General features: G+C 46.7%; 1 protein-coding gene and 1 long non-coding RNA gene across 9 annotated transcripts in view; one reads left to right on the top strand and one right to left on the bottom strand.

The window, feature by feature from the left end:
• LOC135261225 (uncharacterized) overlaps positions 1 to 27,758 on the bottom strand; it is a 96,067-nt gene that overhangs the window by 2,258 nt on the left and 66,051 nt on the right. The window lies entirely within an intron of this gene.
• On the top strand, positions 6,778 to 27,695 carry zmym4.1 (zinc finger MYM-type containing 4, tandem duplicate 1). Of its 8 annotated transcripts, none has more exons than XM_064347267.1 (32): positions 6,778 to 7,223; positions 8,140 to 8,303; positions 8,628 to 8,952; positions 9,584 to 9,629; positions 10,012 to 10,315; positions 10,377 to 11,023; positions 11,188 to 11,337; positions 11,782 to 11,843; positions 12,558 to 12,704; positions 12,980 to 13,061; positions 13,305 to 13,599; positions 13,917 to 14,094; positions 14,579 to 14,791; positions 15,415 to 15,565; positions 17,022 to 17,188; positions 17,541 to 17,771; positions 18,089 to 18,239; positions 18,466 to 18,638; positions 20,330 to 20,513; positions 20,918 to 21,082; positions 21,363 to 21,400; positions 21,639 to 21,783; positions 22,377 to 22,489; positions 23,035 to 23,209; positions 23,429 to 23,611; positions 24,279 to 24,382; positions 24,481 to 24,664; positions 24,768 to 24,919; positions 25,027 to 25,141; positions 25,326 to 25,574; positions 26,073 to 26,205; positions 26,336 to 27,695. In XM_064347267.1, the coding sequence occupies exons 3-32, from the start codon at positions 8,668 to 8,670 to the stop codon at positions 26,541 to 26,543; spliced, it is 5,430 nt and encodes a 1,809-aa protein (XP_064203337.1). In that variant the 5' UTR covers positions 6,778 to 7,223; positions 8,140 to 8,303; positions 8,628 to 8,667; the 3' UTR covers positions 26,544 to 27,695. The 8 variants fall into 8 exon arrangements, with proteins under 8 accessions (XP_064203337.1, XP_064203339.1, XP_064203341.1 ...); XM_064347269.1 differs by having other exon boundaries at positions 17,544 to 17,771; XM_064347271.1 differs by having other exon boundaries at positions 17,073 to 17,188.

Genomic DNA, 27,758 nt, shown 5'->3' on the forward strand with positions numbered 1-27,758 from the left:
AGTACCCAGGTAACCCTGGTTAATTTGCTGTGAACCTGCTATGACAACAGGGCCTTGCCTGCCTTTTTGGCAAGTGCTTGTACTGACTGCCACTAAAAATGCTTCACTGGGTTTATCTCCCTGAAAGGTGGGATCTTCACTAATCTAATCCGTTACCATGACAAATTCTGGGACATTATTCATTTCATAATCACCATATTTTGGAGGTTTCCAATTGGTCTGAGGTGCGGACCGAACTGATTTGGCATTAATGGAGTTTCGGGCTGTATTGTATGTCTGCTGGAGGACACACTGGCAGTTTTAATTTGGGTGCTTTGTCTGCCACAGCTCCAGTTGTAATTAAGAGGAAGGTGCACTGTTACTGCTTGGCTGCTTGCTCCGGTGTCCCCTGGGCTGGTGGTGAGAGCTGTGTGCGGCCGAGTGGGCCTGGCTATGGGAACTGGAGCGCAACCTGAGCCCTTGAGGAAACAGAAGGCACCAGCCAGTGTGGGTCGGGTTTGTTTAGTCTGACTTGCGTTCCGCTGCTGGTTCTGTGGCAGCTGCGCTAATGTGGCTTGGGTTACAGCCTGGGTACAAACAAGCCTCTGTGAGCCCCTTCCCAGCAAAGGACAAACCAGAAACGTTCATGTAATCTGAATGAAACTTTGTTGTTGACCGTAGGAAGAAAGTTTTGATACAAGCAGAGGTGAGGGGGAAGGATCGATTTTGATTGAAAGGGATTTTGATAATGAATCAGACATGGTCTGTGACATTAAACGTGTTGTTTTATTTGAATGATTTAGTATGCTGACAGTTTAAATTAAAATTTTCCTAGAAACATTGAATGTTGAAAATGGCATCTTTTAGAATAAAAATCCAGGGAGTGGTCCTTTGGTTTAAACTCATTGGAGCTAATAAATCTTGAGCAAACCACCTGACTGACTGCGTGTCTGCTATTGATTGTGGCTGAAAGCTGACCCGTGCGTGAGTGGGAGGGGGCTGCAGCGCCAGCGCTCGCTGATGCATCTTTAATGCGCGTTGATTATTGATGGCCCTTGCGTGAGCGCGCGCTCTGGGCTCGGGAGCACATCCCTCGTTCTGCGCGCTGGGAGACATGAGCAGAGCCGGCCCCTCCGCGGGCCTGGGCCTGGGCTCCGCCGGGCTCCGGCACCGAAGGGCCCTGCAGAGGAGCCGCGTCCTCGCGCACACCTGCCTGCTCTCCGCCTCCGTGCCCCCACCGCCCCCTCCTGGCGCCTCGCGCCTCAGGGGCACCCTCCGGCTGCCGTCGCTGACTCCCGTCAACCCCCTGCGCCGCCAGACCACCTCAGCGGAGCTCAGGTAAACCGATATCCCCATGTACCTTCTCTGGGGTCTGGGGCCAGCAGCCCCGTGAAAACCTAGGCCTGGACTCTCTGTCCTTTGAACATTATTTTGATAGTGGTACTTTAGCAAACAAAATCAGTGAATACATTTGAAGTTTTGGGAGACTTGGGCAGAGCTGGAATCTGGGCAGAGCATTGATTGTGTCTTCTGTGATTCTGTGCACATAGACCTGGGCACAGCACAGCACAGCACAGCACAACTGCAGTCGAAAGCAGTATATTTGTGGGCTTTGCCAGTGGCTGTTCTTGCAGTTTCGGATAAAGTTAACTGGCTGTTAACACACAACTTGGAAGTGGGACAGAGAAACAAACTTGTCTGCTCTGCCAAGAAAATTCAACTTACTTAATCACTTTCTACAGTCAGGGCAGCTACCAGTGCAACAGATGGCTGTGTGTTCTTCCACTAACTTATATTAAGACAACAATAACATTTTCACAGTGTTATTTTACTAGTCTATATACAATTTCAACTAGTGGTCCTTATGTAAGAGGATGATTCAGAACAGTCTCTCTGTAGAATGGTTTTGCCAGTTTATACGTAACTAACCACTGCATGGCGATGGTGACAGAGATTCAGTTAATTCAACCCCATGGCCCCCTGAAGAGCCTGGAAGAAACCTGAGCGAACTGCAAACACAGCTTCTCCTCATGGAAACGCTTCAAATCAACACACCATTAACCGGTTCATTTATCTGATGCCCTTGGCCCAGTCAGCTGTGGATTTAAGTAACTAACAACTTGCTTAAATAAGCTAGCTGTTGTACTGCTTTCCAAGTTTTGCACTAACTGTTTTCTCATAAGTGGATTCTTTTTATGCTTTGGGAGTAGGGCCTTCTCATAACTTCTTAATGTTTCCAAAAAGTAAAAATCTATGGCCACATAAAAGAAGTCATTTGTGTCACCTGTTGAGCAATGTGCTCAAATTACATGTGTTGAAACGTTAAGCAGTAAATAAAACCACAGATAAAAACATTTCTAATTTTAATTTTATTCCTAATAAACAGTTAATGAACAGATGTCATACAAAATAACTACAGTGTTTATCTTATTTTGCTTGGTACTGTGGTTTATACAATGTGTTCATGTTTTTAGAATTTTTTTTCAAATGTGTTGCTCAGTCAGGTGTCTTGCTATAGAGATCATTAATCATGATGGGAGCTGCTGGTTAAATAAAAGCTTGATTTTTAGCTATAATTATAGCTGATATGTTGCTGCTTTCATAACATAGGTTAGGAATGAAATGAGAGGTGAAAACGTCACAAATCATCTGCCTTCTTACTTTCTTCACAGTGTCAGTAAGGCTTCACTGTACACCCCAGGAGAGCGAGCAGTTATTCAGGGGTTTAGGCGAAACTGCTGCGCACCTGGGCGAAAAAAACCCCCACCTCCACTGCTGCACAAGTCATGTGACACAGGAGGACCAGTATACACACACTTCTCCTGCCCAATCAGACCTGCTGCAAAGCCGGCGGTGAAGCCGTTTCGCCAGGGTCTGCCCCTGCTAACCGAGCAAAGAGAGCTTCGCCCCTTGGTGATGCAGTACCGGCAGGCTCCACAAGGGGGATCACTAACCGTGAGAGGAAAGCACTGCCTCCCAAGCCCCCCTACACCCTCAGTTACCTCTGAGCCTGCTCGCACAGAGCTGCATGTGTTCCTGCCGACTGAGGGGGCAGGCACGGGGGAAGACGGGGACAATGAGTCCGTGGACGAGGGGTTTATGGATGAGTTGGATAGCAAGGTCGCTTCTCTGAAAATCCACCAGAGGGAGACCAAGACTTCTGAACATCCCGACAATGCCTTATACTACTGAACAGTGCAGCTGGTGACTTATTTTTCAGTTAAGTGAACATGTTTATAATCAGCTTACGCGTGAATTATATTCTGTCTTATAATACTGCTATTTATCATTTAAGCCTTTACATACTGAAACACTTGCTCTGATATTCAGTACAATTGGCTTTTGTAATATAATTATGCATGAGTGATCAGTGTTTGCTATAATAAAACATTTGTAGACAAACATTTTAATGTATTTAGTCTCGTGATGTTTTGACATTAGGGCTTAATAAAGGAGAGGCTACGTATCATTTTGCCAATTGGAAATGGGTGCTTGTTTGAAAAAACAATCCATTCACAATACCCTTTTAACACACGCAGGTATCTATGGTCAGGGCTGGTCTTTGATCCATCACAGCCCTCTGACTCACTCACAAACAAGGCCTACAAATCAAATTATTTGATGACTGCTGACGTGATAAACTATATGACCATAAGTACGGCATTGTAATTTCACTACACTACAGGTCTTTTACCTGATCACATCATCTCTACCCCTGGAATAATGGACTAATATGTTATCTCATCCTGGCTACCTCTGTATAACCATGTCATAAACATGTCCCATGCACTATATCAGCAGAATTTGCCCTGGCCAGCGAATTCAGTTTTACCATTAAAAGCTTATTAAGTAATCAAACAATTGATAGTCTTGATTGTTGACTTTATTTTGTGGACACTTGAATAACAAATAATAGCCCAAATTAGAATAACTGTTTGCCTCACTTTATTAAGTATATGCTAATTTTGACTTCTCACTGCTGCATATTATAATGAGGAGTTCTGATTCTTCGTGTACACCCAGATAGCAAGAGGGTGGCGGCTCACTGTCGGCCCACCTATGACAAAGTTAGCGGCCCATTGATGGCTACCGCCTTTCTACCGTTTTCCGGGGGGTCCTCTGGCGCATAAGCAGAATTTAAGACAAAAGGCTGCTCGTTTGCCACTTAGATTTTTTACTATATTGTCGACGGCCCACCCTTGGACCACCGCCCATGTGCTTCGTTATTTTGTTCCATTCATCATTCATAGCCTTGGATTAATAATTGTTCTAAAAATGCCAAGAAATGGATTCACAATATGACATGGGATTTTACATTTTTTATAATTATTTAATATTCACAGAATATCTTCATTGTTGCTGTTCTCGTTAGTAATTTCCTTAAGTTGTCCTTAAATTATTGGAGGATTTTAAATTTCTATACTGGATAACCGTGCTTTGACTTGCTTGAAAAGCCTTGCCACCATACCGTATAAAAATAGCGCGGGACTGCTAACTGTGACGTACCTACCTGTCGCAGCTATGTTGGCAAAGTAATTATTTCGGTTGGAAAGCGGCATCGGAATTTAGTGGGAACAGTGCCATTTAAAAGAGAAATGTGCTAAGTTTTAAACTGTAGTTTAAATCACAGACCAACAGGGACGGTAGTGTGAAACCCCCATTCATTTTTTCCACAGAGAAATTCTACTTTGATCTGGAAACCAAAGGCTTTTCTCTGCGTTACGTCAGACTTCCGAGGTGTCCTACTTTTCCCACGGAATATATATGCTGCGTGCGTTCCAGACGAACTCGGAAACTCCGACTTGGTCCATGGGATTTAGCTCGGAGCGTTCCAGTGGTTCCTTCGTAGATGACGTATTTTTGTAGGCCAACCCGACAGTTTCTTCCGCCATGGGTGAATTTCGAATCTGTTATGTGCTTTAAAAAAGCAAGTTACTAACTAGTAATTTTATGAGTTTAACCCATCACCGGATGTTTATGCTAATTAATCTAAATACATTCCATGCAGAAAAGCAACTTAAAACGGTGCTCAAAAGCTTCAAAACATGTTGCAGTTATTTTATTTACCATTTCCTGTGTAGGCAGCCATGTTGGATGTGACGTCAAATGACGGTATGTCGAATCTCGGCTTAAATGTTCAGTTCAGACTTGATTGAGTTGGAAGGGCATTCCAGTGCATTTCTTAGTTGGAACTGGGAAATTCCCAGTTCCTGATGTGTCTGGAACGCAGCAATAGGCTAGGCCTACGCGCTATGACTTTTTCTGTGACCCGGGTTCCAGAAGTTTCTCATTCCTTTTCTCCAAAGACATTTCAGAAAATCCCTAATCTCTATAGCCTATAGAATTTTGAACCTAACCATCCAGCTGGAGATGAATCATGACGTTATAAAAATAATTTAGAGTGAAAAAATCTTTGGAAAACGGAGAAGGGAGGGAATGGACTACTTACCCCATAAAGCAGCGGTGGCCAACTCCGGTCCTGGGGAGCCGCAGGGTCTGCGGGTTTTTGTTTTGACCTTAAATACAACAACCACTTACACAAAATAAACCAGGTGAGGTGAGTTAACTATGTAATCAACTGCTTTAATTGATCAATTAAGTGCCGAGTAAAAACAAAAGCCAGCAGACCCTGCGGCTCTCCAGGACCTGGGTTGGCCACCCCTGCCATAAAGCATTGCGAATGAGGTAATTCCTGTTCCTTTTTAGAGTATATTGGGATGGCAGGCATACCCCATACCTATACAGCACCAAGTGTTTGGCACTTTTCAGGGTTCCCCACAGAAATAACTGCAACAGCCACAGACTCTCAGCCCTTAAAAACATTAATTTCTGTATATTCTCACCCCATTTCAACAGACAGAATTCATAAACAACGTAACATGTCCACACAATAAATCCCCACACTAAGGGGATTTTGCATTTTCTCTTCTTCTTCCTTTTCCTGCCAGAAATTCCCCTAGCCCACAAAGAATATGTCTCCCCATTGGTCATTTTATGTACATCAACCAATAAAAACATTGGATGCAAACAAAATGATTATATATACAAGTGTGCATGTTTAAAACAGTATAATGTGCATCTCTGATATGTACTTCCTGCGTGGCCATTAAGGCGAACGGTCCAAAACTAACTAATAATACTTTTTTGTTTTTGTTTTGGTATATTGGCACATTTTTATTACAAGATGAATCTATGCAAGCAAATACACAAATGATGAAGTATTTAGACTGTTTAAACTTGATTTATTAATAGTGTCTTTGTTAAATAGCTATCAGGGGTCTCATTCTCCATTAAATCAATGTTATTTGGCTAACAATGCTAACTGATAACACAGAGAGACCTACGCGTAGGCTAATGAAGACAGGAGTGCTTGAGCCCTACATTTCCCCAATTTATCACATAAGGCCTGTTGAGTAGCTCAGTGGACCTGAGTCTAAAAAATGTGAACTATAAGTGGAGGAACACATCAAAACCCAGAAGACACTGCAGTCCCCAGGATTTGAGTGAGAGATCCATTAATAAATGTATTTTCTGAACAACGGATTGCTTTTACAACATTATTTTCATTGTGGCACACCTGAATACTACACAAAAGCTCTACAAATGTGTCTAATTTAACCTCCCCTTTAAGGGATGAGCTGGGACTAGAGTTCTAGAAAGGCTGACTGGGACCACGACTGGGACAGCATAAAAATCAATTATAAAGCCGGGAATAATCACGCATGCTCAAGAGTGGAGAGAATGTCTTGCGCATGCTTAGGAAGCCAGTCACAAATAGATTAGCGCTTGCGCAGTTGCCAAGCGCGGCAGAGGCGTAAGTTGCCCGTGATGTTGCAGTGAGCCTGCGCAAGAGGGTAAGGTTGAAAGCTGCAGTTTAGCAGAGGCCAAATTAAAGTAAGCACAAAGCAGCCACAAACTTAATATAGCATCTATCGCCCCTTATGAGGCTCCCGTTTGTTCGACGCTATCCGATACCCAGCCAAAGACAGAGTGGTTGAGCAAAAAGCGTTGTGTTCCAGTTGGTGCCCAAGATTTGAAGCGCTAGTTCGCAAATCACCGCCTATCTCCGCTCTATCGCCTACCTCTGAAGGGGGAGTGCGTGGTGTGCGGAAGTCCTGAACGGGATTCCAGCTTTGTTGTACATAGTAAGGTGCTGGAATTACTCCGGGCACTGAGTGTTTCAGCGGGATTCGGGTGCAGAGAACGTAAACATGGCGGAATTCGAAAACACGACGCACTCCGAGGTGAGTAGCAGCCAGGCGGGGGTTGCTGTAGCGCGTGCTGTTTACATCCCGTACATGCAGTTATGATGGCTAGCAAAATAGCCAACCAAGTTTAAGAAAATCGCTGCAAGCTAGCTAGGTAACTAACGATGTGAACGCTTAGCTTGCTTATACATAAGTAAGACGTGAGGTAGAGTCTTGCATCAGGTTGGTGGATTTCTATCTACATAACAATAGAAACGTTACAGCACCAGATTGTCAATCTTTTTAGTTGACATATTATTTGGCTGTTAACTGTAACGTTAGTCGGGGCTTTTCGATATTGGGCTTAATATTACCTAGCTCTGAACGATATTGTCACTGCATAGTGGATATCAAGCAAACTGTTGCCCATGTGCTTACATGTTACTAACATAGAAGTTAGCTAGCTGTAGTCAGCGTTACTGAGTGCATGTGGTTTTATTACAGGTCATGTTTTAATTAGCTTGCTGCATTTGGTGCATAACCTTAGGGCTTAGAAAATGCGTGCGGTTGCCGAGCAGCTATGTAGTTACCCCAAATTCGACTAACGCCCCCCACCGACACAAAAAACTATCTGGCCACTTGGCAATCGTGCATTTATGTGAAGAAGCAATGTAACGTTACCGATTCATTCAGTATAATTCGAAATCATATACATGGCGGAATACGGATGCCTGGCTTGCTATTTTCCAGGCCACATAGCAGAACAGAACCCACCCGTTTACCAGTGTTGCCCAGCTTAGAACTTTCACCATGTTTTCGATAGTACAGCTAGCTAACTTAAGTTTTATACCGTTCATTGGCGTACAATATGTCATGCGTGGATAACACGATTGGTTGCCGCCTTACTCTGCAGACATTCTTATTTATAATTTTGTGAATAAAAGTGTCGTTTATTAATATATTTTGCATGGAGGTGTCCAAGACCCTTCGGCTTCCCCTCCCCCACGTGGTGCGTGCAGCAGTTCCAGTGTGTGGGTATGTTAAGCGCGGGGAGCACAATGGTCAGTCGTGGAACACCTATCCTTAATCTGAGCGCGAGCCCGTGGTCGTCATCCACTGTCCAAAGCCTGTAAGAAGGTACAGTGCCGTGAAAAAATATTTGCCACCTTCTTGATTTTCTCTATTATTGAATAATTGTCACACTGAATGGTTTCACATCTTTAGACAAAATGTAATAATAGACAAAGGGAAACTGTGTAAACACAAAACACATAAAATTATTTCATTTATTTAATGAAATATCAAACACCCATGTAAAAAATAATTGCCCTCTTAGTTAATCAATCTACCAATTAACCAAATTTAATTCATAATTAGATTCAGCTGATTGAACACAGCCAGGTTTGATTGCAGCCAGCCCTGTTGAATGTAAACCTCAGTCATATTCATCCTTACCATCAGGGTGAAGTGATCACCACAAAGTTTCTACAAGATTCACACTATGCCACGATCAAAGGATATTCCACATGAGATGAGGAAAAAAGTTATTGAAATATATCAGTCTGACAAGAGTTACAGAGTCATTTCTGAGGCTGTGGGAGTCCACCGAAGCACAGTGAGAGCCATTATCGCCAAATGGAAAATACTTGGAACAGTAGTGAATCGTCCCAGGAGTGGCCGACCTGCCAAAATTTCTCCGGGAGCACAGCGACAACTCATCCAGGAAGTCACAAAAGATCCCAGAAGAACATCCAATGAACTGCAGGCCTCTCTAGCTTCACCTAAGGTCAGTGTTCATGACTCTACGATAAGAAAGAGACCGGGCAAAAATGGGATTCGTGGGAGAGTAACAAGGCGGAGACCATTGCTAACCAAGAGAAACATCAAGGCTTGTCTCAAATTAGCAAAAAAGCACTTGGATGATCCCCACTCATTTTGAGATAATGTTCTATGGACTGATGAGTCAAAAGATAACTTTTTGGACGACATGGGCCCCATTAGGTCTGGTGTAAATTAAATAGAGCATTTACTCTTGGGATTGATAACATTTTCATTAAATAAATGAAATAATTTGAAAAATGTGTTTTCTCAGGTTCTCTTTGTCTAATATTACATTTTGTTCAAAGATCTGACACCATTCAGTGTGACATATAGAGTAATAGAGGAAATCAGGAAGGGGGCAAATACATTTTTATGGCACTGTTCATGCTTGGCGTTGCATTTGGTGGTGGTGCCCTCCTCGCTTGCTGCTCACTTTGCTTATTAATGGAGTTTGCATGTGGAAACTGCTCAAGCTGTAGCTTTCATTTGAAATGTGCCCTGTCATGGTTTCCCTGTTGAAAGCGCTGTCCTATTGTCAGTTTGAGCAACTGGTGAGCAGTGAAATAAGTGCAATGAGACTGTCTCACTTTCTGCAGCTCGTGGCAGAGACTCTGGACACCCCAGCTGGACCCACACAAGAAGGTATGCCCAGCTCCCCACCCCCGTGTGCAGCTCTGTGGGCAGCCTGAAATGGCAGGCCCACAGTATCTTGCCGTGCCTCTAGAGCAGTCACTTTTTCCAAGGGGCGTGTGCTCCTCAGTAGAAAGTTTTGGAGCACACTAAACCTTGTAAGTTATATGTGCTCCTAAATTACTTTTCCAGTTGGCACACATCAAGCATTGTAGAGCCCTGCATGCACAGAGAGTTAAATGCAGCAATCTTGTATATATTTATCTTTCTTTCGGTTTCCCTACACCATGATTGTTGTCCTGTTTATTTCAGTCACATTACCTGTACTCTGTCACACAGTCCCTTATTCAATCACTGTCTTGCTTTTTCTCCCTCTGCTCCCTCTCTCTCTCAGTTTCTGATGTGGAGATGCAAACGGATGACAGTGAGGAGGATTTGAAACCCATGGTCCTCAACCCTGCCCTTTCTTCAAAAGCCAGCAATAAAACAGGAGTGGCTATAGGGGAGGGCGAGGTGGAGAGCAAGGACATTGCAGGACGCATCTTGGAGCCACTAGTTGGTGACGCGGGAGCGGGCAGAGAGAAGGACAGCAGGGAAGAGAAGGACAGCAGGGCAGAGGAGGACAGCAGACCCACAGAGACAGAGAAGGACAGCAGACCCACAGAGACAGAGGAGGACATTGCGGCGACTCCACTAGGGTGAGCGGGCAGCAGCCAAGAGAGAAGGACAGACAGGGACGAGAAGGAACAGCCAGGAGAGGAGAGGGAGCAGACCCACAGAGACAGAGAAGGACAGCAGACCCACAGAGACAGAGAAGGACAGCAGACCCACAGAAACGGAGAAGGACAGCAGACCCACAGAAACGGAGAAGGACAGCAGACCCACAGAGACAGAGAAGGACAGCAGACCCACAGAGACGGAGAAGGACAGCAGACCCACAGAGACGGAGAAGGACAGCAGACCCACAGAGACGGAGAAGGACAGCAGACCCACAGAGACGGAGAAGGACAGCAGACCCACAGAGGCGGAGGAGGACAGCAGACCCACAGAGGCGATGGACAGTGCCAGTCTCCCTGTGACCGCATCCCTTGCCATGCTACCCAGTGTGCCCTCTTCCTCAAAGGAGATGGGCGGGGCTGCGGTAAAACGAGCAACCGAACCGAAGGAGAGACTTGGTGCAGGAGAGGAGTCGGAGCAGGTCCCCATGGTCCAGGTCACGGAGGAAGAATGCCAAATGGACACTTTGCCCAGCATGTCTCTGGACAACTCCAGCACGGAAATTCATGTGGAGAAGGACACAAATGTGCAAACAGCGGCAGGCAAAGATGCTCAGGCAAAGAGTCAGGATATGCAGATCAACCAACAGATGGACGGCAAGAAAGATCAGGTCTCAGGCGAAGACACAGGTGAGATTTCTGAACAAATCTGTATGCTTTCAACAAGGACTTTGAATAGAATGTGTCAGACTTCCGTTTTGAAGGTAGTTTGTCAAGCTAGCTACTCCACCCCTCACCTTGACTGTCTGTTGTAATCATCTCCCATGTGTTCTCCTCCAATCTCGAACCCACAGCTCTCAGAACCAGAGAGGCTGAGGAGCACTCTTTGGATCGGGTGGAGGCCTGTGGTGTGTCCACAGGCAGTATCAGGATTGATGTGGCTGGACCTTCGCTGGACAGACAGCCACCCTCTTCACCATTACCTACAACCCTCCCCATCCACAGTACGGCCTACTTTTTTAGAATCTCTCATGCACTCCTACTGTAGACAGGTCATTAAGAAAACGAAGTTTTCCCTCTGAAAGGTTTTTGTTGACAGCCATCCAAAGTAGCGCTGGGCATTTGGATAATTTTTAGTGCACGATTACCTGGTGGGATTCAAGTGCTTGTTCACTCTAGGGGGAGGTGGGGATTCTGTTATTTCCACAAGTCAATATAAATAATTGAAATATTAATTAACCCTTAAATAAATGTACTATAGACTAAACACTACTTACATGGAATTTTAATGTGCTACAAATTTTTAATTGATTTTAAACTCACACTCGCATTTTGGTCACTCTGAATGTTTACATGGAATATGCTGCCCTTTTACATATTGAATCAACATGGTGGTGGGCATCTTATGCATGCATATGAATCCAAAACTTTTCTTCATGTCTTATCAGATAGAACAAAACCACAGGAGACGGAGACAGAAGCAAGAGGGAAACCGGTAGACGAGCCCTGTGTGAGTATCCTCCCCTTCACCTCAGCGTGGCTGTACTGGGCATGTGCAGTAAAAGCATGGTCTTTGGCTGCCTAAACAAATGGGGCAGATCCCACAACTGACGCAGGAGGTGCATACAGGATATGTGTGTATTCATTGTATTTATGTTTTGAACAGAAACCAGATAAATGTGGCTCCAAAAGGATTTTGTGTTAAATGATAAATTATTTTGTGTGTGTGTGTGTGAGAGGTGGGTGTAAATCTGTTTATCAGTCTTGTTTAATTTATTCAGCAGGGTGCTTTGGTTTGCCTCTGTTTGTGTGACTAAGCAGCATCACTGAGCAATTCTGTCCTTCTGGAGGGAGATGCTGTACAGCAGTGGCAGACGTTTTTTCAATCCTGTTATTCTCAGACAGTGTTCATAGCATTTGCCCTATAAAGGGGGGGGGGGGTCCCTATAATTGAGCCTGGTACCACTCAATGCATGATTTTGCTCCAGTGTTTAAAAAACTGGAACAATCATGTATTTTACCGCTTTAAAATTCATGTATAGGATTTTGTATGTTGAGTGTGAACACGAGGCACAAATTCACATAGCCAGAATTTAGTTTTCTTTACTGATATACGTTGTAAAAAATAACATAGTCTGCCTTTACTCTTGCTTAAATTAGTAAAGGCAGTGGTTCACACAACACAATCTCAACCCAGACTCGGACTCTTTTCTTTCTCATTTAGCAGGAAGTTGAGATGAGGGACTCGCAAACAGTGTCAGACTCCCCACCTGTGAAGATTAAGGATGAACCAGTGGACGAAGAGTATGACCATGCCCTTGTCCCCCAGAGTACCCCAGGGGGAATCAAGGATGAACCCGACACCACAGAGGTCAGTCTAGGGCTGCGGTCCGTTGACCTTAATGGAGTTGCCTGTTGGGTTGCTCTTTGGCTGCTTGCTTAATGGAAAAAAAATATTTTCTTGAATTGGCATGGAACTTTCAGCATTTCTAAATCTTACCTTGAAGGGTGACATATGTGGAAGAAAATGGATTCACCCACTTTGTGGTTATTGCTAACTACCTGAAAATGGACATTCTGCATACTGTTTCTGAAGCTTAAACACGCTCTGCTTAAATGGTTTTTTTTCTCCATTGACATCTATAGGAGTTTGGCCTGCAGCACAAGACCCCGGAGGAACTGAAGATCAGCGCTGTGTTCTCTGTGGGAGGAAATGCGGCACCAGGAGGTGAGGGCTTGTGGGACAGTCGTACAGGAGAGCAAAGGGTTGTGGGAGAGGTGGATGAGTGGGGGGGGGAGAAGGCTCACGAGACTCCCCTGTTCATTGTGGGTTGGTTTGTTCCGGTGCTTTCCAAGTGAACAGAGCTTTTGGGTCTTGAGGAAATTCCAGCTCCAGTCGCCTCGTCCCCTTCGTTGTAAACCTCTTCTGCGCCCCACACTCCCATTGCAGTCTCTCTTCCCTCTCTTTCAGTCCCAGTTTCCATTGCCCAGCCTGTGAAGGAGGCGGCTCCCCCTAAGATGGTCAGTCTGACCACGCCTCCGGCCCCTAACCCCGCCCCTAACCTCGCCCCTAACCTCGCCCCAGCGCCCCCTCTGACCTCGGTGCGGGTGTCCTGCTCGGGCTGTAAGAAGGTCCTTCTGAAGGGGCAGACGGCCTACCAGCGCAAAGGCTCCTCTCAGCTCTTCTGCTCCACCATCTGCCTCACAAGCTACACTCTGCCCACCATAAAGTCCGTGCTGAAGAAGACCTGCCACTACTGCCTGAAGTGAGTGTCCGTCTGTCCCGTTTCAGCTCAAGCCCAACTCGAGTCTCCTCTCAGTCTCCCCTGCCTCGGATGAGTCTCTCAAATCTTCATCTGTGTCCTTCCCTGACCCTGCTTGATCTATACCTGCCTCAGGTTTAGCAGGCTTTTTATTTTTTCTGGGGTTCTAGCTGAATTATAAACATAGTAAATTTACCTACGTAGTAAATTGTCTGACATTCGCATTGGTCTCACTCTGTCACCTGTTCTCTATGTCCCTTGGCTTTCCTGTCCAATTACCAGTAACCTGCGTCGCACTCCTGTGTTCTCCACTTCTACAGGGACATTGAGAACCCAAAGGATGTGATCATCGCTCCTGTGGACATGGCTGGGACAGTCAAGGACTTCTGCAGCCAGTCCTGCCTGTCCTCCTTTGACTTTAAGAGGAAGACGGCCGTCTCCACGCTGTCCTCCGAGGGCGTGACCATCAAGTGCAGCGTGTGCAACAATATGGCCGTCGTAAGTCTCAGTGGGATTGGTGGGGGCAGGGACTGTGTGTGTGTGTGTGTGTGTGTGCATAAGCATGTGCATGTGTGCGTGCATGTATATGTATACGTGTATGTGTATATATATATATATACATGTGCGTGCGCGTGTGTATATGCATGTGTGTGTGTGTGTGCATGTGTGTATGTATATATATACATGTGCGTGTGTGTGTGTATGTATATATATACACGTGCATGTGTGTGTATATGCATGTGTGTGTGCGTGCGTGCGTATGTGTGTGCGTGCATGCACGTGCCTGTGTGAGAGGCCAGGCTGGGTGTATCTGTATCTGGCAGAGTGTGGCAGTGCCCTTATCTTCTGGTGGGAGAAGGTCTATAAGATAGGGTGTATTTTTATTAGAAAACAGACTGAAAATGCGGTGTGTCAAGAATGCCTGCTGCCACTCTAAAAAATGAAAGCATTCCTCTTCCTCCCCTCCCGGTGCTCCCTTCAGATTCGGCATGAGGTTAACTACCAGGGAACGGTGCACAAGCTGTGCAGTGACTCCTGCTTCACCCGCTTCCGATTCTCCAACAACCTGACCATGAATTGCTGTGAGAACTGCGGGGGTTACTGCTACAGCGGGAACGGCCACTGCCACGTGCTGCAGATAGAGGGCGCCAACAAGAAGCTGTGCAGCCCCAGTTGCGTCACCGCTTACAAAATGGTGAGAGACGGGCACGTCTGTGAACCCCATCTGAAAATTCCCTCGTAGCCACACACCAGCACTCTGTGGTGTTGCTATGATTTCTGCTGAAGGAATCTCCCAACTGAGCTGACCGCTCTTTCATCTCTGAGGAAGGAGTTGTGGACACTGAACTCTCAGCTTCCTCTTTACATTAAAATTGCTTATTGCAAAGCGCTGTGTAGTCCAGCTCCCCCTTTTGGGCTAGCTGTTGAAGTTACCCGGGTGAAGACCTTGAGTGTTCTTTGGCTTTGGTCTTGTTTTAAAGGTAGCCAAGTCACAAAACAAGCTGGTCTCAGTAAAACGGAAGATGGGGCCTTTGCTCCTTCAGCCTAGACATCTCTGAAATATAATTACTTCACTATATAAGGTGTAAGATTTTAATTTTCATTTCGAATTTGCCTGTTATGTGGTATGTGCTCTGCTGTGTAAATCCCTTTAGGGCAACTGGTTGAAAGATTCACAAATTAAATGTGTTCATTTCAAGTGACCCCGCCTTTCTGTGAAATTCAGTGTGGACCCCTCTCACACAGAAAAAAAATCTTTAGAATGTTGTTTTTTATGCAATGTGAATTAAAAGGAAATAACTCTGTTTTCTCTCGCAGAAGAGTGTTAAGGTGACTCCCTGCGCGATATGTCGCACGCTGCGCTCCTCGGCTGAGATGGTGGAGCACGTCACCTCCTACGGCAAGACGGAGCTCTTCTGCAACTCCAGCTGTGTGACTGCTCACAAAGTGCAGTCTGCCAGCACCTCAGGTACTTTCATGCTTTCCAAACCTGTTACACTGAGACACTCACTTACTCCTTTACTCATACAGTTTGTCACACAGAGACACTCAGTTACTCCTTTACTGATACAGTCTGTCACACAGAGACACTCACTTACTTCTTTACTCATACAGTCTCTGTCACACAGAGACACTCACTTACTCCTTTACTCATACAGTCTCTGTCACAGAGACACTCACTTACTCCTTTACTCATACAGGCTCGGTCACACAGAGACACTCACTTACTCCTTTACTCATACAGTCTGTCACACAGAGATACTCACTCGTTTACTCATACAGTCTGTCACACGGAGATACTCACTCGTTTACTCATACAGTCTGTCACACAGAGATACTCACTCGTTTACTCATACAGTCTGTCACACAGAGACACTCACTTACTCCTTTACTCATACAATCCTCAGATATATTTCAGTACTTTTAAACTTGTTTCCAGTACTTTCCTGAATTCAGATGTATTATTTTTGGCTGGACCGCAACAGCGGGGCCAGCCCTACAAACGCAAATGTCTGTGACTGACTGACTGACTGACTGAGTGAGTGATGACTGACTGACTGACTGAGTGAGTGATGAAGTTACACCATTGGCCGGCCGGATCACGTGTGTTAGGTCCAGCCATACACTAGGTTTTAGAGGAGGGTCGGGGAAGCAATGGAAGACAGTGCCAGAGTGCATACTACTAAACGTTTGTTAGTAAAAGCTTTTTGAGAGGATGAATAATTATTTTTCTTTGGCATGGATCCATTTGAAGACAATATCGGGTGAGTTTGTTTAGTCTTTGAACCCGTCATTATGCTGAGAAATAGCTAAACTATTTTTATTGATCGTATTTGAGTTTCTCTGCAAACGCGTGAAAACACGCTGGTATAATAAAACAATGATGGTAAATATATATATACTGTATATAGTCCGCTTCGTTCCGTTGCTACCATAATATAACAAACTTTCTTGTGTCTACAGCTGCAGCCTCTCGTTGCAATTACTAATATAGAATATAAACAAAAGACGCAATTTATGCTGTAGTCTTCCAATGTCGAAATAAATAATACGGTACTCTGCGCACAGCACGCAGGTAGCAGTGATGGCGAGTTGATATTTCGTTTTTTGTTTCTTTTTTTCTCAATGTCGTATTTATTATTTGAAATATGTATTATTATTCTATCTGTCTCTGAGGCACTATGAAATGCGGAGCAATGGATTGGAATATGTGTCTGACGCCTTTTTGGCTGGACGCCAACAGCGGGGCCTGCCCTACAAACGTGAATGTCTATGACTGAGTGATGAAGTTGGTCGGCCGAGTTAAGAAATTACACCATTGGTCGGCCGGATGACGTGTGTTAGGTCCAGCCACATACTAGGTTTTGACCTGGTCTTGTTTAAATGCAGCTTAAAATTTGTGACCCACTGTGTTCCCATGCAAGCTCGTCCCGCACACCATTCACATCGTCTGCCTGGCGTGTGTGTCAATGCAGGCACGGTGTTGCCGTGCAACCAGTGCAAAGTTTCAGCGGTGCCGCAGTACCACCTGGCCATGTCCGACGGGTCCATGCGCAACTTCTGCTCCTACGGCTGCGTCATCAACTTCCAGGTGTGCCTCCCGTCCACTCGGCCGCTCGGTGCATTTCGCCCGGGCTATTGGGCGTCTGTGTGTCGTGGTTTCCAGGGAACTTTAGTGGTAACCCAAAGTTGGCTAGTTCAAATCCTCGCTCCCTTCATCCTAAGTATAAACTTATGACTGTGTAATATCCAGCAGTGTCTAAATTAAATTTGTAAAATGTACATTGACCTGTGTCATTTGCCCTGTGAATGGAGGGTCTGCCGAGCAATTAACAGTATATTATATAATACATATCTTGTAGCTGAATATACAAAGTAGTTCACTTGGTTTGCTGCTACCGGGTTGTAATTCCGCGCTAATTCAGTTGTGATCTTTTTCCTAGCAGACAGCGTTCAACAAGGCTTCCACTCAGAGCCCTCTCAGTGTCGTCCCCTCGTCTGTCCTGGCCACCACCACGACTCTGCCCCAACCCGTGGTCACCAGCGCTGCCACCTCCGACTCTGCTCCACCTGCCCCTGCTCCATCACAGCCCGTCGTGAGGGGGCAAATCCGGCTCTCCTGCAAGCACTGCTACCGCCTCTTTGCCTCCAAACCTGAGCTTTTTGAGTTCAAGGTACAGTTTCAGCCACCTGTTTCTGAAGCTCATGCAAACACACGCGCTAACGTACTAGCCATGTCCAGCAGGAATGTGTTCCTCGTCTGTCTTTCTGCCATTTCCCCAGGGAATGTGCAGTTTTAACCCAATGGGAACTTAGGTGCTTCTAATTTGTCCATAATGCAAAATACAGTGAACTTATTCAGACAGTTCACCAGTTGCAACTCTTTGAATCATGCTGGCATGTCAAATGAAACCTGTGCCTGCCGAACTTTTGGGGTGGCCCAGGGCAGGAACTGTTTGGGTTTTTGAGTTTGAGATGGCTCCTCCCACAGGGTCAGATGGTTCAGTTCTGTGGGAAGACGTGCTCTGAAGAGTTTAAGAAGGTCAACATCGTCATGGCTCGCTGCGAGTACTGCAAGATCGACAAGGTGGTCAAAGAGGTCAAAAAGATCAACAAGCTGGACTGCTCTTTCTGCAGTGAAGGTGGGTTTCTCCCCATCTCTCACCCAAATGATTAATCCTTTTTTTAAAATCTTTTTGTCACTATGCAGAACAGAAGAAATGGCTGATGCCTACAATCCTACTGTAGATGTCTGTTGACTGTTATGACTGTTTGTTCTTTGGTGAAATCTTCCACAATAGGCACAGCATTCGTGTATTAGATGTATTGGGGGCCTGTCTTTTCATCCGTCTCTCTTCCACGCCCCAGGCTGTAAACTGCTCTACAAACACGACCTGGCCAAGCGCTGGGGGAATCACTGCCGGACCTGCGCCTACTGCAGCAACACGTCCCAGCGGGTCATCCAGAGCCAGTTCGGCAGCAAGCTGGAGGAGTTCTGCAGCGACGAGTGCATGTCCCACCACACCGTGCTCTTCCTCCAGGTTAGAACCCCTCAGACCTCCAGCAGGACCCTGTTTCACCAGCGCCCAGCACGAGGGCTCTCGCTGTCCGCAGCTGCAGTGGTGTCGGAGACCATTACGGCTCCTGATGCAGCACTGAGCGACAGGATGCGGAAACGTAGAGCAGACATGGAGAAAGCGCATCTTTTCACTGGCCATTATAGTGCAGCGGCCATAACTGTGGCTGGAGGCAGACTGCCCAGACACCATTACCGCTCCAGTTTATTTGCACAACATCTTGTCACTTTTTAAGAATTGCAACTTATAAAGCATGGTGGTGTACCCCGCAAAACACGTTAATTGGAATTGAAATTGTCACTTTGACGCTCTGCATTAATTGAGCTAATAGCACTTGGATAAATAAAATTAGTGCTAACCTTGCTGGCTAATTAGTAACGTTAGCCTGGTAGTTACTGAACATTGTCATCCAGGCTGGCTCTGAATGAAAGCAGGAGGTGTTTTGGCTCACATGACTGCACAGACGTAAGTTGCTGTCATAGTTTCCTCAATTTTGGGTCTTCAAGGAAGCAGAAATTTTCCCTGTCACAATGGTGGTTGCACATTGGAGCAACGTGAATGGCGTTGCAATATTTGCGGTTTGTGTGTCTCACATACCGCAGATACGGTGTACACAATGCCAACACTGGTGTGGCCACTGTTATAACACTGTTTGGAATGGCCCATCTGAGTCATATCACAAATTTGCACTAATCTGTTTGTTTAAGGCAGAGGCCGTGCTCTGTTTCAGTCTTAAACCAGGGTCCAAAATGAATTTTGTGGCTTACCTGTTAAGGTGGCGGGTTGAAGAAAAACATTATCGGCCAGAAATTGCACCTTAGGGTGGTTGCCTTTGTAATTTTCCTTCAGTTCAATAAACAAAACAACCATTCCCCACTGCAGTAACCACTTAAAATGAGAAATAGAACACTTCCTTCATCATTTATTGAAGAATAGGCTTAGCCTTTTTAAAAGCTTGTTTTCAATATTAAGTAACATTGCTAAACAAAATGTAAAATATTTACACAGGGTTCATACAGATGTTTTAAACTAAATCGGACACAGCAGATTCAAGATATAATTTTAGATTTGGAGAGCATCCAAAACACTTCTACTGTAACATTTTCACATTATCCATCTGTAAAGGTCCTTACTTTGTCATTAATTTGTCATTAATGTCATAGCAGGCTTATAGTTAATATCATGTAACGTAAGGTTAGACAGAATTATGTCAGTGTTATGTCCGCATTATTATCATTTGGTGATGGCCTCCTCTTTGTCTGTCCACACTGGCATGAGCTGGATCTAATCAAAATCTTTAGCTGGCAGTTTTTAGCTGCTATCGAAAGGAGTTCTTGAGTATTTCCGTTCTATAGTTCAGTCAGAAAGCCAGCTGTTTGCACGCACAAAGTATGTGAAAGTGAACAGAAGTGATGAACAAGCAAGTGCCTCTACAGGACCAACAGACTGGGTCTCTCGGCGATTTTGTTTTCCTCACCCCAAAATTCGTGCGATTTTACCTAAAAATAAAAATGTGGGGTTTCAGTTATTTGGTTATTTATTTTAAACGGCAGAGTGGCAGGTTGTCCTGCGTGATTTAGCCTTATTTGGCGCTTGGCGGGTGTTGGTTTTCGGCCCTGTCTGAAAGGAAGGCTGTGCGCTTCCCTTCCCCTCAGATGTCGAAGTGTGACGCGTGCAAGCGGCAGGGGAAGCTGATCGAGTCGCTCAAGTGGCTGGGGGAGATGAAGCACTTCTGCAACCTCCACTGCCTGCTGCAGTTCTGCAGCCAGCAGGGCACCGGCACCCCGCGGGCCAGAGCCACGCCCGTCGCCACGGCGCCCCAGGGCACCGCCACGCAAGGTACCGGCGGCACGCGTCTGTCCTGAGCACTGAATCCAGTGACCCGATTCATTCAGTTGGACGGCTCCAAATAAAGGGCTTCATTTCAGCTACAAGGCTACCTTTATGCACTGATTTGGTATCATTGTATCAAGAAATTTCACCTTGTTTTGTTGTGGGTGTGGTCCCCTTAAGACCTTTCGCTACCTTTCATTTATTATTCATGTTGTTTTTATAATTTTGTGCTTTTGTACTTTTGTCTTAAGATCTATATAATAAAGGACAGCCTTTTAAGAAATATATATATATTTTAATTCACTGGTGGCCGCAGTGTTCAGTGGCCATCCAGCCCTGTAACATTCCCTGGTCGTGTTCACACACAGCTTGCCATGGCCGCTGTTCTTAGCCACTCTTTCTCTTCCTAGCACCTGTCGCTATTGCCCCTGCCCTGCCTCCTACAGCCAGCCTGGAGATCCCAGCCCCCTCTAATCTCGCATCCAAGGAGGCCACGCCCGTCATCGCCAACGTCGTCTCGCTCGCCAGCGCCCCCACTGGGCAGCCCATGGTCTACGCCAACACTGCCCTTCAAGGTGATCAATGAACACGTCCACTATCCTGTCACTGTTCCTTGTCATAAATGGCAGCAGTCTCATTATCAGTGCAGAGAAGCTTTAAGCTCAGTGATTATTCTTTTGTTTTGAATTGCCTGATTAGTTAATTCTGTAAATCAGTAACTCAGTAGCTGGAAATACACTGGAAATGGGTGAGCAAGGTACTTACCGTCAGCTGTTACAGCAGATAGGTGGTAATATGAACAGATAACCGATAAAAATACTGTTTGATAAGGAGTCTGCCTTTTCTGCTTCTCAGGAGCTGTTCCCGTGACTCCTGCGAAGGTCATTGAACATGTAGGTTTTTTGGTCTGTTTATTGTGTCAGGAGTGCGGGTGGGTCAGTTTTGGGGGCGATTGAGCTGCATCTATGCTTGATTTGTTTTGATGAATGAAGTGGTGTTTGATTTGTTGAATCCACACGTTTTGGGAGCACAGACACATTTCCCTTGAAGGTGCTGTGGTGGTGATATTAGTGGTGGTGATATTGGTGCCGGTGATATTAGTGGTGGTGATGTTGGTGCTGGTGTTCACAGGCCAGCACGCAGACGGACGCCCTGAAGCTGCCCCCGGCCCCGCCCGTCCGAGTGCTGAAGAACAAGGCTCTGCTCTGCAAACCCATGAGTCAGAACAAGGGCACCATCTGCAAGCCTCACACACAGAGCACAGAGACACAGACCGGTAAAGCACACACACACATACACTCACACACTCACACACTCACACATACACACACACACACACTCACACAGACACACGCACACGCACACACTCACACATACGCGCACACACACACACACGCACGCACACATACACACACACACACTCACACAGACACACGCACACGCACACATTCACACATACGCGCGCACACACACACATGCACGCACACATACACACACACACACTCACACAGACACACGCACACGCACACATTCACACATACACGCACACGCACACACACTCCCACACACTCACACATAGAGCACAGAGACACAGACCGGTAAAGCACGCACACACGCACAGAGCACAGAGACACAGACCAGTAAAGCGCACACACACACACACACACACACACACACACATACACACGCACACACGCATGCAGCGCAGACACTTATAGGTAAAACAGAAACTGACACAGACACACTCGCAGCACACACACACACACACACACACACTCTACAGGGCACGGTGGCTCCCTGATGATCGCAATCATGCTCATGCTGCTGCCATCTGCTCTCATTACTGTTCTCCCGTCTCTCCGCCTGCAGACGAGAACTTCCCGAGAGTCATCGTGCTGCCCGTTCCTGTGCCCGTCTTCATCCCCGTGCCCCTGCACATGTACACCCAGTACACCCCGTCTGCGTTGGGCCTGCCCGTCCCGGTATGCTGCCCGTCTCCTCGCCCCCGCCCAGGCACGCGGACTGGCTCTGGCTGCTCCTAACTGCAGCCGTATCCACGCAAAACAGAAGAACTGTTGCAGAAGGCTCTCTTGGGGATTTTTTCTACCTTTTCATTTTAAATAGCATGTTCTAGTGATTAATGTGAGAAAATGCTTTTTAACCACCTAGTTGTGTCTTGCAGTCAGGGATTGACTGACAGGTTTGTGGTATGACATGGTAACATTATGGCTAATGGAAAGCATTCTCAGTGTGAATTTTGTAACTACACGCTTAATTTGTCACAGTAGTGCCACTGAACTGCTGTAGTTACAGTAGCTTCATACACAGTAATAGGCGGGGCTGTATTGCGGCTTTGGCCAATCATGATTCAGCACTGCGATTGCCTCTTGATTAACGTGCGTCCGCCTGCGTTTGGTTTTGGGAGTCGTGGCTGTCCGTTCCCCGGCGTGATCTCTGTCATCCCTCTCTGATCTCAGGGCCCCGCTCTCTCCCTTCAGCTCTTGTGACCCTCCCGTTTGCCTGCCAGGTCCCGGTGCCCATGTTCCTGCCCACCACGCTGGACAGCGCCGAGCGCATCGTGGAGACCATCCAGGAAATCAAGAACAAAATCCCCTCCAACCCCTACGAGGCCGACCTCATCCTCATGGCCGACCTGCTGGCGGAGGAGGACGAGGAGAAGGAGAAGCCCCTCTCTCACGGAGGTAGGGGGGCCTTTGCCTCTGTACCACTGAATATGGTCACTATTTTGGGTGCTGCTTGAAAGTGCTTATCGTGCTGGTGTTTGAATTATGAATGATATTGGAGTTTTTGTATATATATATTTATATATATATATATATATATTATTTTAAATTTTTTTTTTTTTTTTTTGGGCTGGGTGACTTTGAATAATTGAATATTTAAACTGTAATGCCCCTCAGATCAGGGCAGCTCCTACAGTGGAGACCTGGAGTCAGAGGCCGTGTCCACGCCTCACAGCTGGGAGGATGAACTCGCCACCACTGCCCACAAACACGGCCGCGCTCCTGACCAGGACGGGGCCCCCACACCTGCCACACCCTCACCCCCATCCCAGCTGGACCTGGAGGCCGACTTCCCCTTTGGTGAGTTTCCCTGGCTGTGAAATCCACACCTGATTCATATTCCTTTTCCCACTCTCCTTCTGTACTGTTGGTGCACAGTTGGTGATTTAAAAAATGTTTTTTTTTTTTTTTTTTTTTTTTTTTTTTAACGATAGGCTGACTGTCATACCAAACACTTCAGCTTATGTGCGGTCAGGGACTCACTGATTTGGGCCAACTGCAGCATTTTGCTGTGGATAAAATTGTATTCTGATTGGTTCCTGTGGGATGCTACAGTGTTTATGGAGTTCATGAAGCTTTCCCATAGTCATCAGTTTCTCACGCTCACCCCGTCATGCTTTAACCCAGGCTGAGGCTGATGCTCATCCCACCACGTATGCACAGTGATGCTAACAGCGCTAACGTACTCTGTGTACTCTCACACTCATTCTTAGATAGACTTGAACATTCTGCACAAAGAATCCTGTAAATTACATTTATATTTCCTCTTCAGCTGGTAAGCACTGATATTAATGCCTAAACATGTTGATTCCAGTGTATTTCACTGAAACTCTCCACAGACGGCTAAGTGGAAATAGCGTTTTCTTATGGATTGCTGTCCAGTGCTTAGTACTGCTGCAGAAATGCTGGTTGGGGTGATGTATTGCTCCGTGCTGCTCCTGTGAGATCACGCTGTTCTTATCCTCAGAGTCCTCGGACCATTCGACAGCCCCGGCAGAGGACAGCGAGGCGTCGCCTTTGAAACCTCGTGTTCGAAGGAGGGCTCGAGATGGCTTCCCACCGAGGAAGAGGGTACGAATTGGCACTGCCCCACCCAACCGATCGCTCGGTACCTCCCCGCCCCCCCCAGCTCGATAGCCCAAAAGCATCTCTCACCCGGTTGTCTGTAGGGTCGAAAGCGGTCCAGTCCAGCGGCAGCAACAGCAGCAGCAGCAGCAGCGGCAGGCCAGCCGCGCGATGCTCCGCCCCCTGCTGGCGGTTTGAGGCTGCACCACCAGTACGGGGTCAATGCCTGGAAAACCTGGGTCCAGTGGAGGAGCACGCAGCCTGACGTGGAGAAGCCCCGATTCGGCGGTGAGTCACACACGTGTTCTTCCATGCAGTCATACGCGCGTACTCAGACACTGTAGTAACGTGCTGGTCTCTGGCGGTCGTCCTGTCCCTGTGCCTCCCTCAGCGCGGCCCATGGTGCTGAAGGAGGACCTGCTGCAGTGCAGCACGGCGGAGCTCAGCTACGGTCTGTGCCGCTTCATCGGCGAGGTGCGCCGGCCCAACGGCGAGCCCTACACCCCGGACAGCATCTTCTACCTCTGCCTGGGCATCCAGCAGGTACTGCGCGCCCCTCACGCGCCGACGCAAGCCCGAGCTCGTTTCGCCGCGCGCGTGTCGGGGTGCGAGCGCTGGGTCACCTCCCTGTCCCTCTCCCCTCTCCTCAGCACCTGTTTGAGAACGGGCGGCTGGAGAACATTTTCACTGACCTGTTCTACGGCAAATTCACCGCGGAGATCACCAGACTCCTCAAGGACTGGAAGCCCACTGTACTGCCCAGCGGTGAGAAGCAGACACGGTCCTCATCTTGAGTGGCAGCTGGCTGTGCTGCAGACATGCGGTGCTGTAATGGAGTGCTCCACCGTACAGTACCGTACTAACAGCAGTGCCACGTGCCACGCTCGGTGCTGTGGGCTGCTTGGTGCGTACAGTAATCTGTGTGCTGACCTGTCTGTCTGGTCTCCAGGTTACCTGTGTTCCCGTGTGGAGGAGGAGTACTTGTGGGAGTGTAAGCAGCTGGGGGCCTACTCCCCCATCGTGCTGCTCAACACGCTGCTCTTCTTCAGTGCGAAGCTCTTCCGCATGAAGACCGTCGCTCTGCAGCGCCGCCTCTCCTTTGCCCACGTGATGCGGTGCACCAAGACCCGGAAGAACAACCGCAAAACCAGCTTCCTGCGCTTTTACCCCCCCGCGCCCAAGGAACCCACAAATGCAGGTAACCGTGTGTAAGCGTTCTCAAGGCGTTAAGTGAGTGAGTCGTCACTGTTTTTACTCTATTAACCCCCGGCCTCACAGGAGATTTTGTATATGGGTCCACAGCCAGCTATCCTATGGGATGGGCTGCTTGATTTCCCCTCCCATGTCTGTTTGATGGCTTTGAGGAATGGAAATGATTATTGCTGCACATCCTTGCTGGGCTTGTTAACAGATACCGACATTCTGGGAATTGTGTCATGGCCCTCACCACCCCATGACAGTGCATGTATGTGTGTTTGTGCCTGAGCCCATGACAGTGCATGTATGTGTGTTTGTGCCTGAGCCCATGACAGTGCATGTATGTGTGTTTGTGCCTGAGCCTATGACAGTGCATGTATGTGTGTTTGTGCCTGTGCCTATGACAGTGCATGTATGTGTGTTTGTGCCTGTGCCCATGACAGTGCATGTATGTGTATTTGTGCCAGAGCCCATGACTAACTTCTGTCTCCTGTGACAGCTGAGAAGGCGGTGGTGCCTGCAAAGAGGAAAAAGGAGGATGAGCCAGAAGACGAAGTGCTGGAGATGCCAGAGAATACAGAAAACCCCCTGCGCTGTCCCGTTAGACTTTATGAGTTTTACCTTTCTAAGTGGTGAGTTTCACCTTTTTTATCTGTCTCACACGCACATGTATGCACACACGCACACACTTAGTCTCACTCTCTCTCTTTCTCAATATGCACATTCGACTGTGATGACTGATTGTTACTCCACCCCCTCCAGCTCAGATTCTGTGAAACAGCGCACAGACCTGTTCTACCTGCAGCCAGAGCGCTCCTGTGTGCCCAATAGCCCGTTGTGGTACTCCTCTGTACCGCTGGAGGACAGCACCATGGAGACCATGCTCACCCGTATCCTCACCGTGCGGGAGGTGCACCTCGAAGTGGAGCCCTCGCAGAAGTCTGCCTCTGATGCCGAGACCTCTGAGTGACAGGAGACATTTAAAAAAAAAAAAAAAAAGATGTGTGCTCTGCATACAAGTAGAGATGGGCATTGACACGCATTACAAATATTCATTCATGCACACACAAGCGTGTGCATGCAGTCACAAATTCTGACATCAGTGGTAGTGGCGACCAATGGAGAAACGGGTGCATTTCTCCCATCCCTGTCCTCCTGGACCAACGAAGAGTGGCACCAGTGGATTGAGTTACCATGGAAACCCCCACAGTTTAATTATTCAACGGCCATTTTGTCCTGTGCGTCAAGTGACATTATGAGTGGCTTTTATCTGAATGGTTTAAATATGTGATTGCTATGAACTCAACTGCTCTTTTGTAATGAGAAATAAACCCAATGACTTGTGGTCAAGCTCACACATGCAGTCAAGTATGTATTGTTAGCAGGGTGAATGTACAACCCTCCCAGACATTGTTGTGCAGACTAGGCCTTTGTCCCATTCTGAATAATTACAGGTTTTTGAATGTATAGAGGGTGTGGATATTGGTAGACTCAACCTTTTCCACCAGCTCCCTTAAAAACCAGATTGTTTTGGGACAGACGTGGCTTGGACTTCACTAGAACACCAGTGTTTCATTGATTTCTGAAATTTCTGGAGGCAATCCTGAAGTACTGTGAACCATTAAGTGCTGATGTTCTGTTCAGGAATTTTGCCACACAAGTTGGACAGAGTCCACTTTGTGGGAACGATGGGACTACGGATCTCCCCTGTAAATGGGCGCACACAACACATAGTGGAAAAATAACCAGTTATTCCTGTGTACAAATATGATGTATTGTGTCTTGAACCTTCATGGTTCTCCACACCAGTGTATGAGGACAGTTTTAACACTGAAGATCCCTGTACTGGTGTAACGGCTGCAAAATTGCATGTCCTATAGATGTATCCTCCTGAATGGGAGTGTATATTTTCAGTGGGCGATGGACGACAGTTGTGTGTCATTCATGTGGAGTGACAAGCCAATGTATAGTTTGCTGTGTAAATCGGTCTCATTTAGCCCGTAATGGTGGGAATTCAAAGGAATACATTACAGATGCATTTGTCCTTCTGGTGGATTTGGTCAGGTGGGACTGAAACTTTTGTATTATGTTCTTTTTTACATAAAAGTCAGTGCTGAAAATCCGCCTTTTCCTTATGTGGTTTATTTACATGAATATAAGTTGCAAATTAACACAGTGCAGCTTT

Source organism: Anguilla rostrata, chromosome 8 (assembly GCF_018555375.3).
Source record: "Anguilla rostrata isolate EN2019 chromosome 8, ASM1855537v3, whole genome shotgun sequence".
NCBI lineage: Eukaryota > Metazoa > Chordata > Actinopteri > Anguilliformes > Anguillidae > Anguilla > Anguilla rostrata.

Coding starts and splice junctions, on each gene's coding strand:
- zmym4.1 (XM_064347267.1), top strand. CDS start 8,668: ATGCCACGATCAAAGGATATTCCACATGAGATGAGGAAAAAAGTTATT. Junction 18,639..20,329: donor ACACCGTGCTCTTCCTCCAG/GTTAGAACCCCT, acceptor CCTTCCCCTCAG/ATGTCGAAGTGTGACGCGTG. Junction 21,401..21,638: donor CTGCGAAGGTCATTGAACAT/GTAGGTTTTTTG, acceptor TGGTGTTCACAG/GCCAGCACGCAGACGGACGC.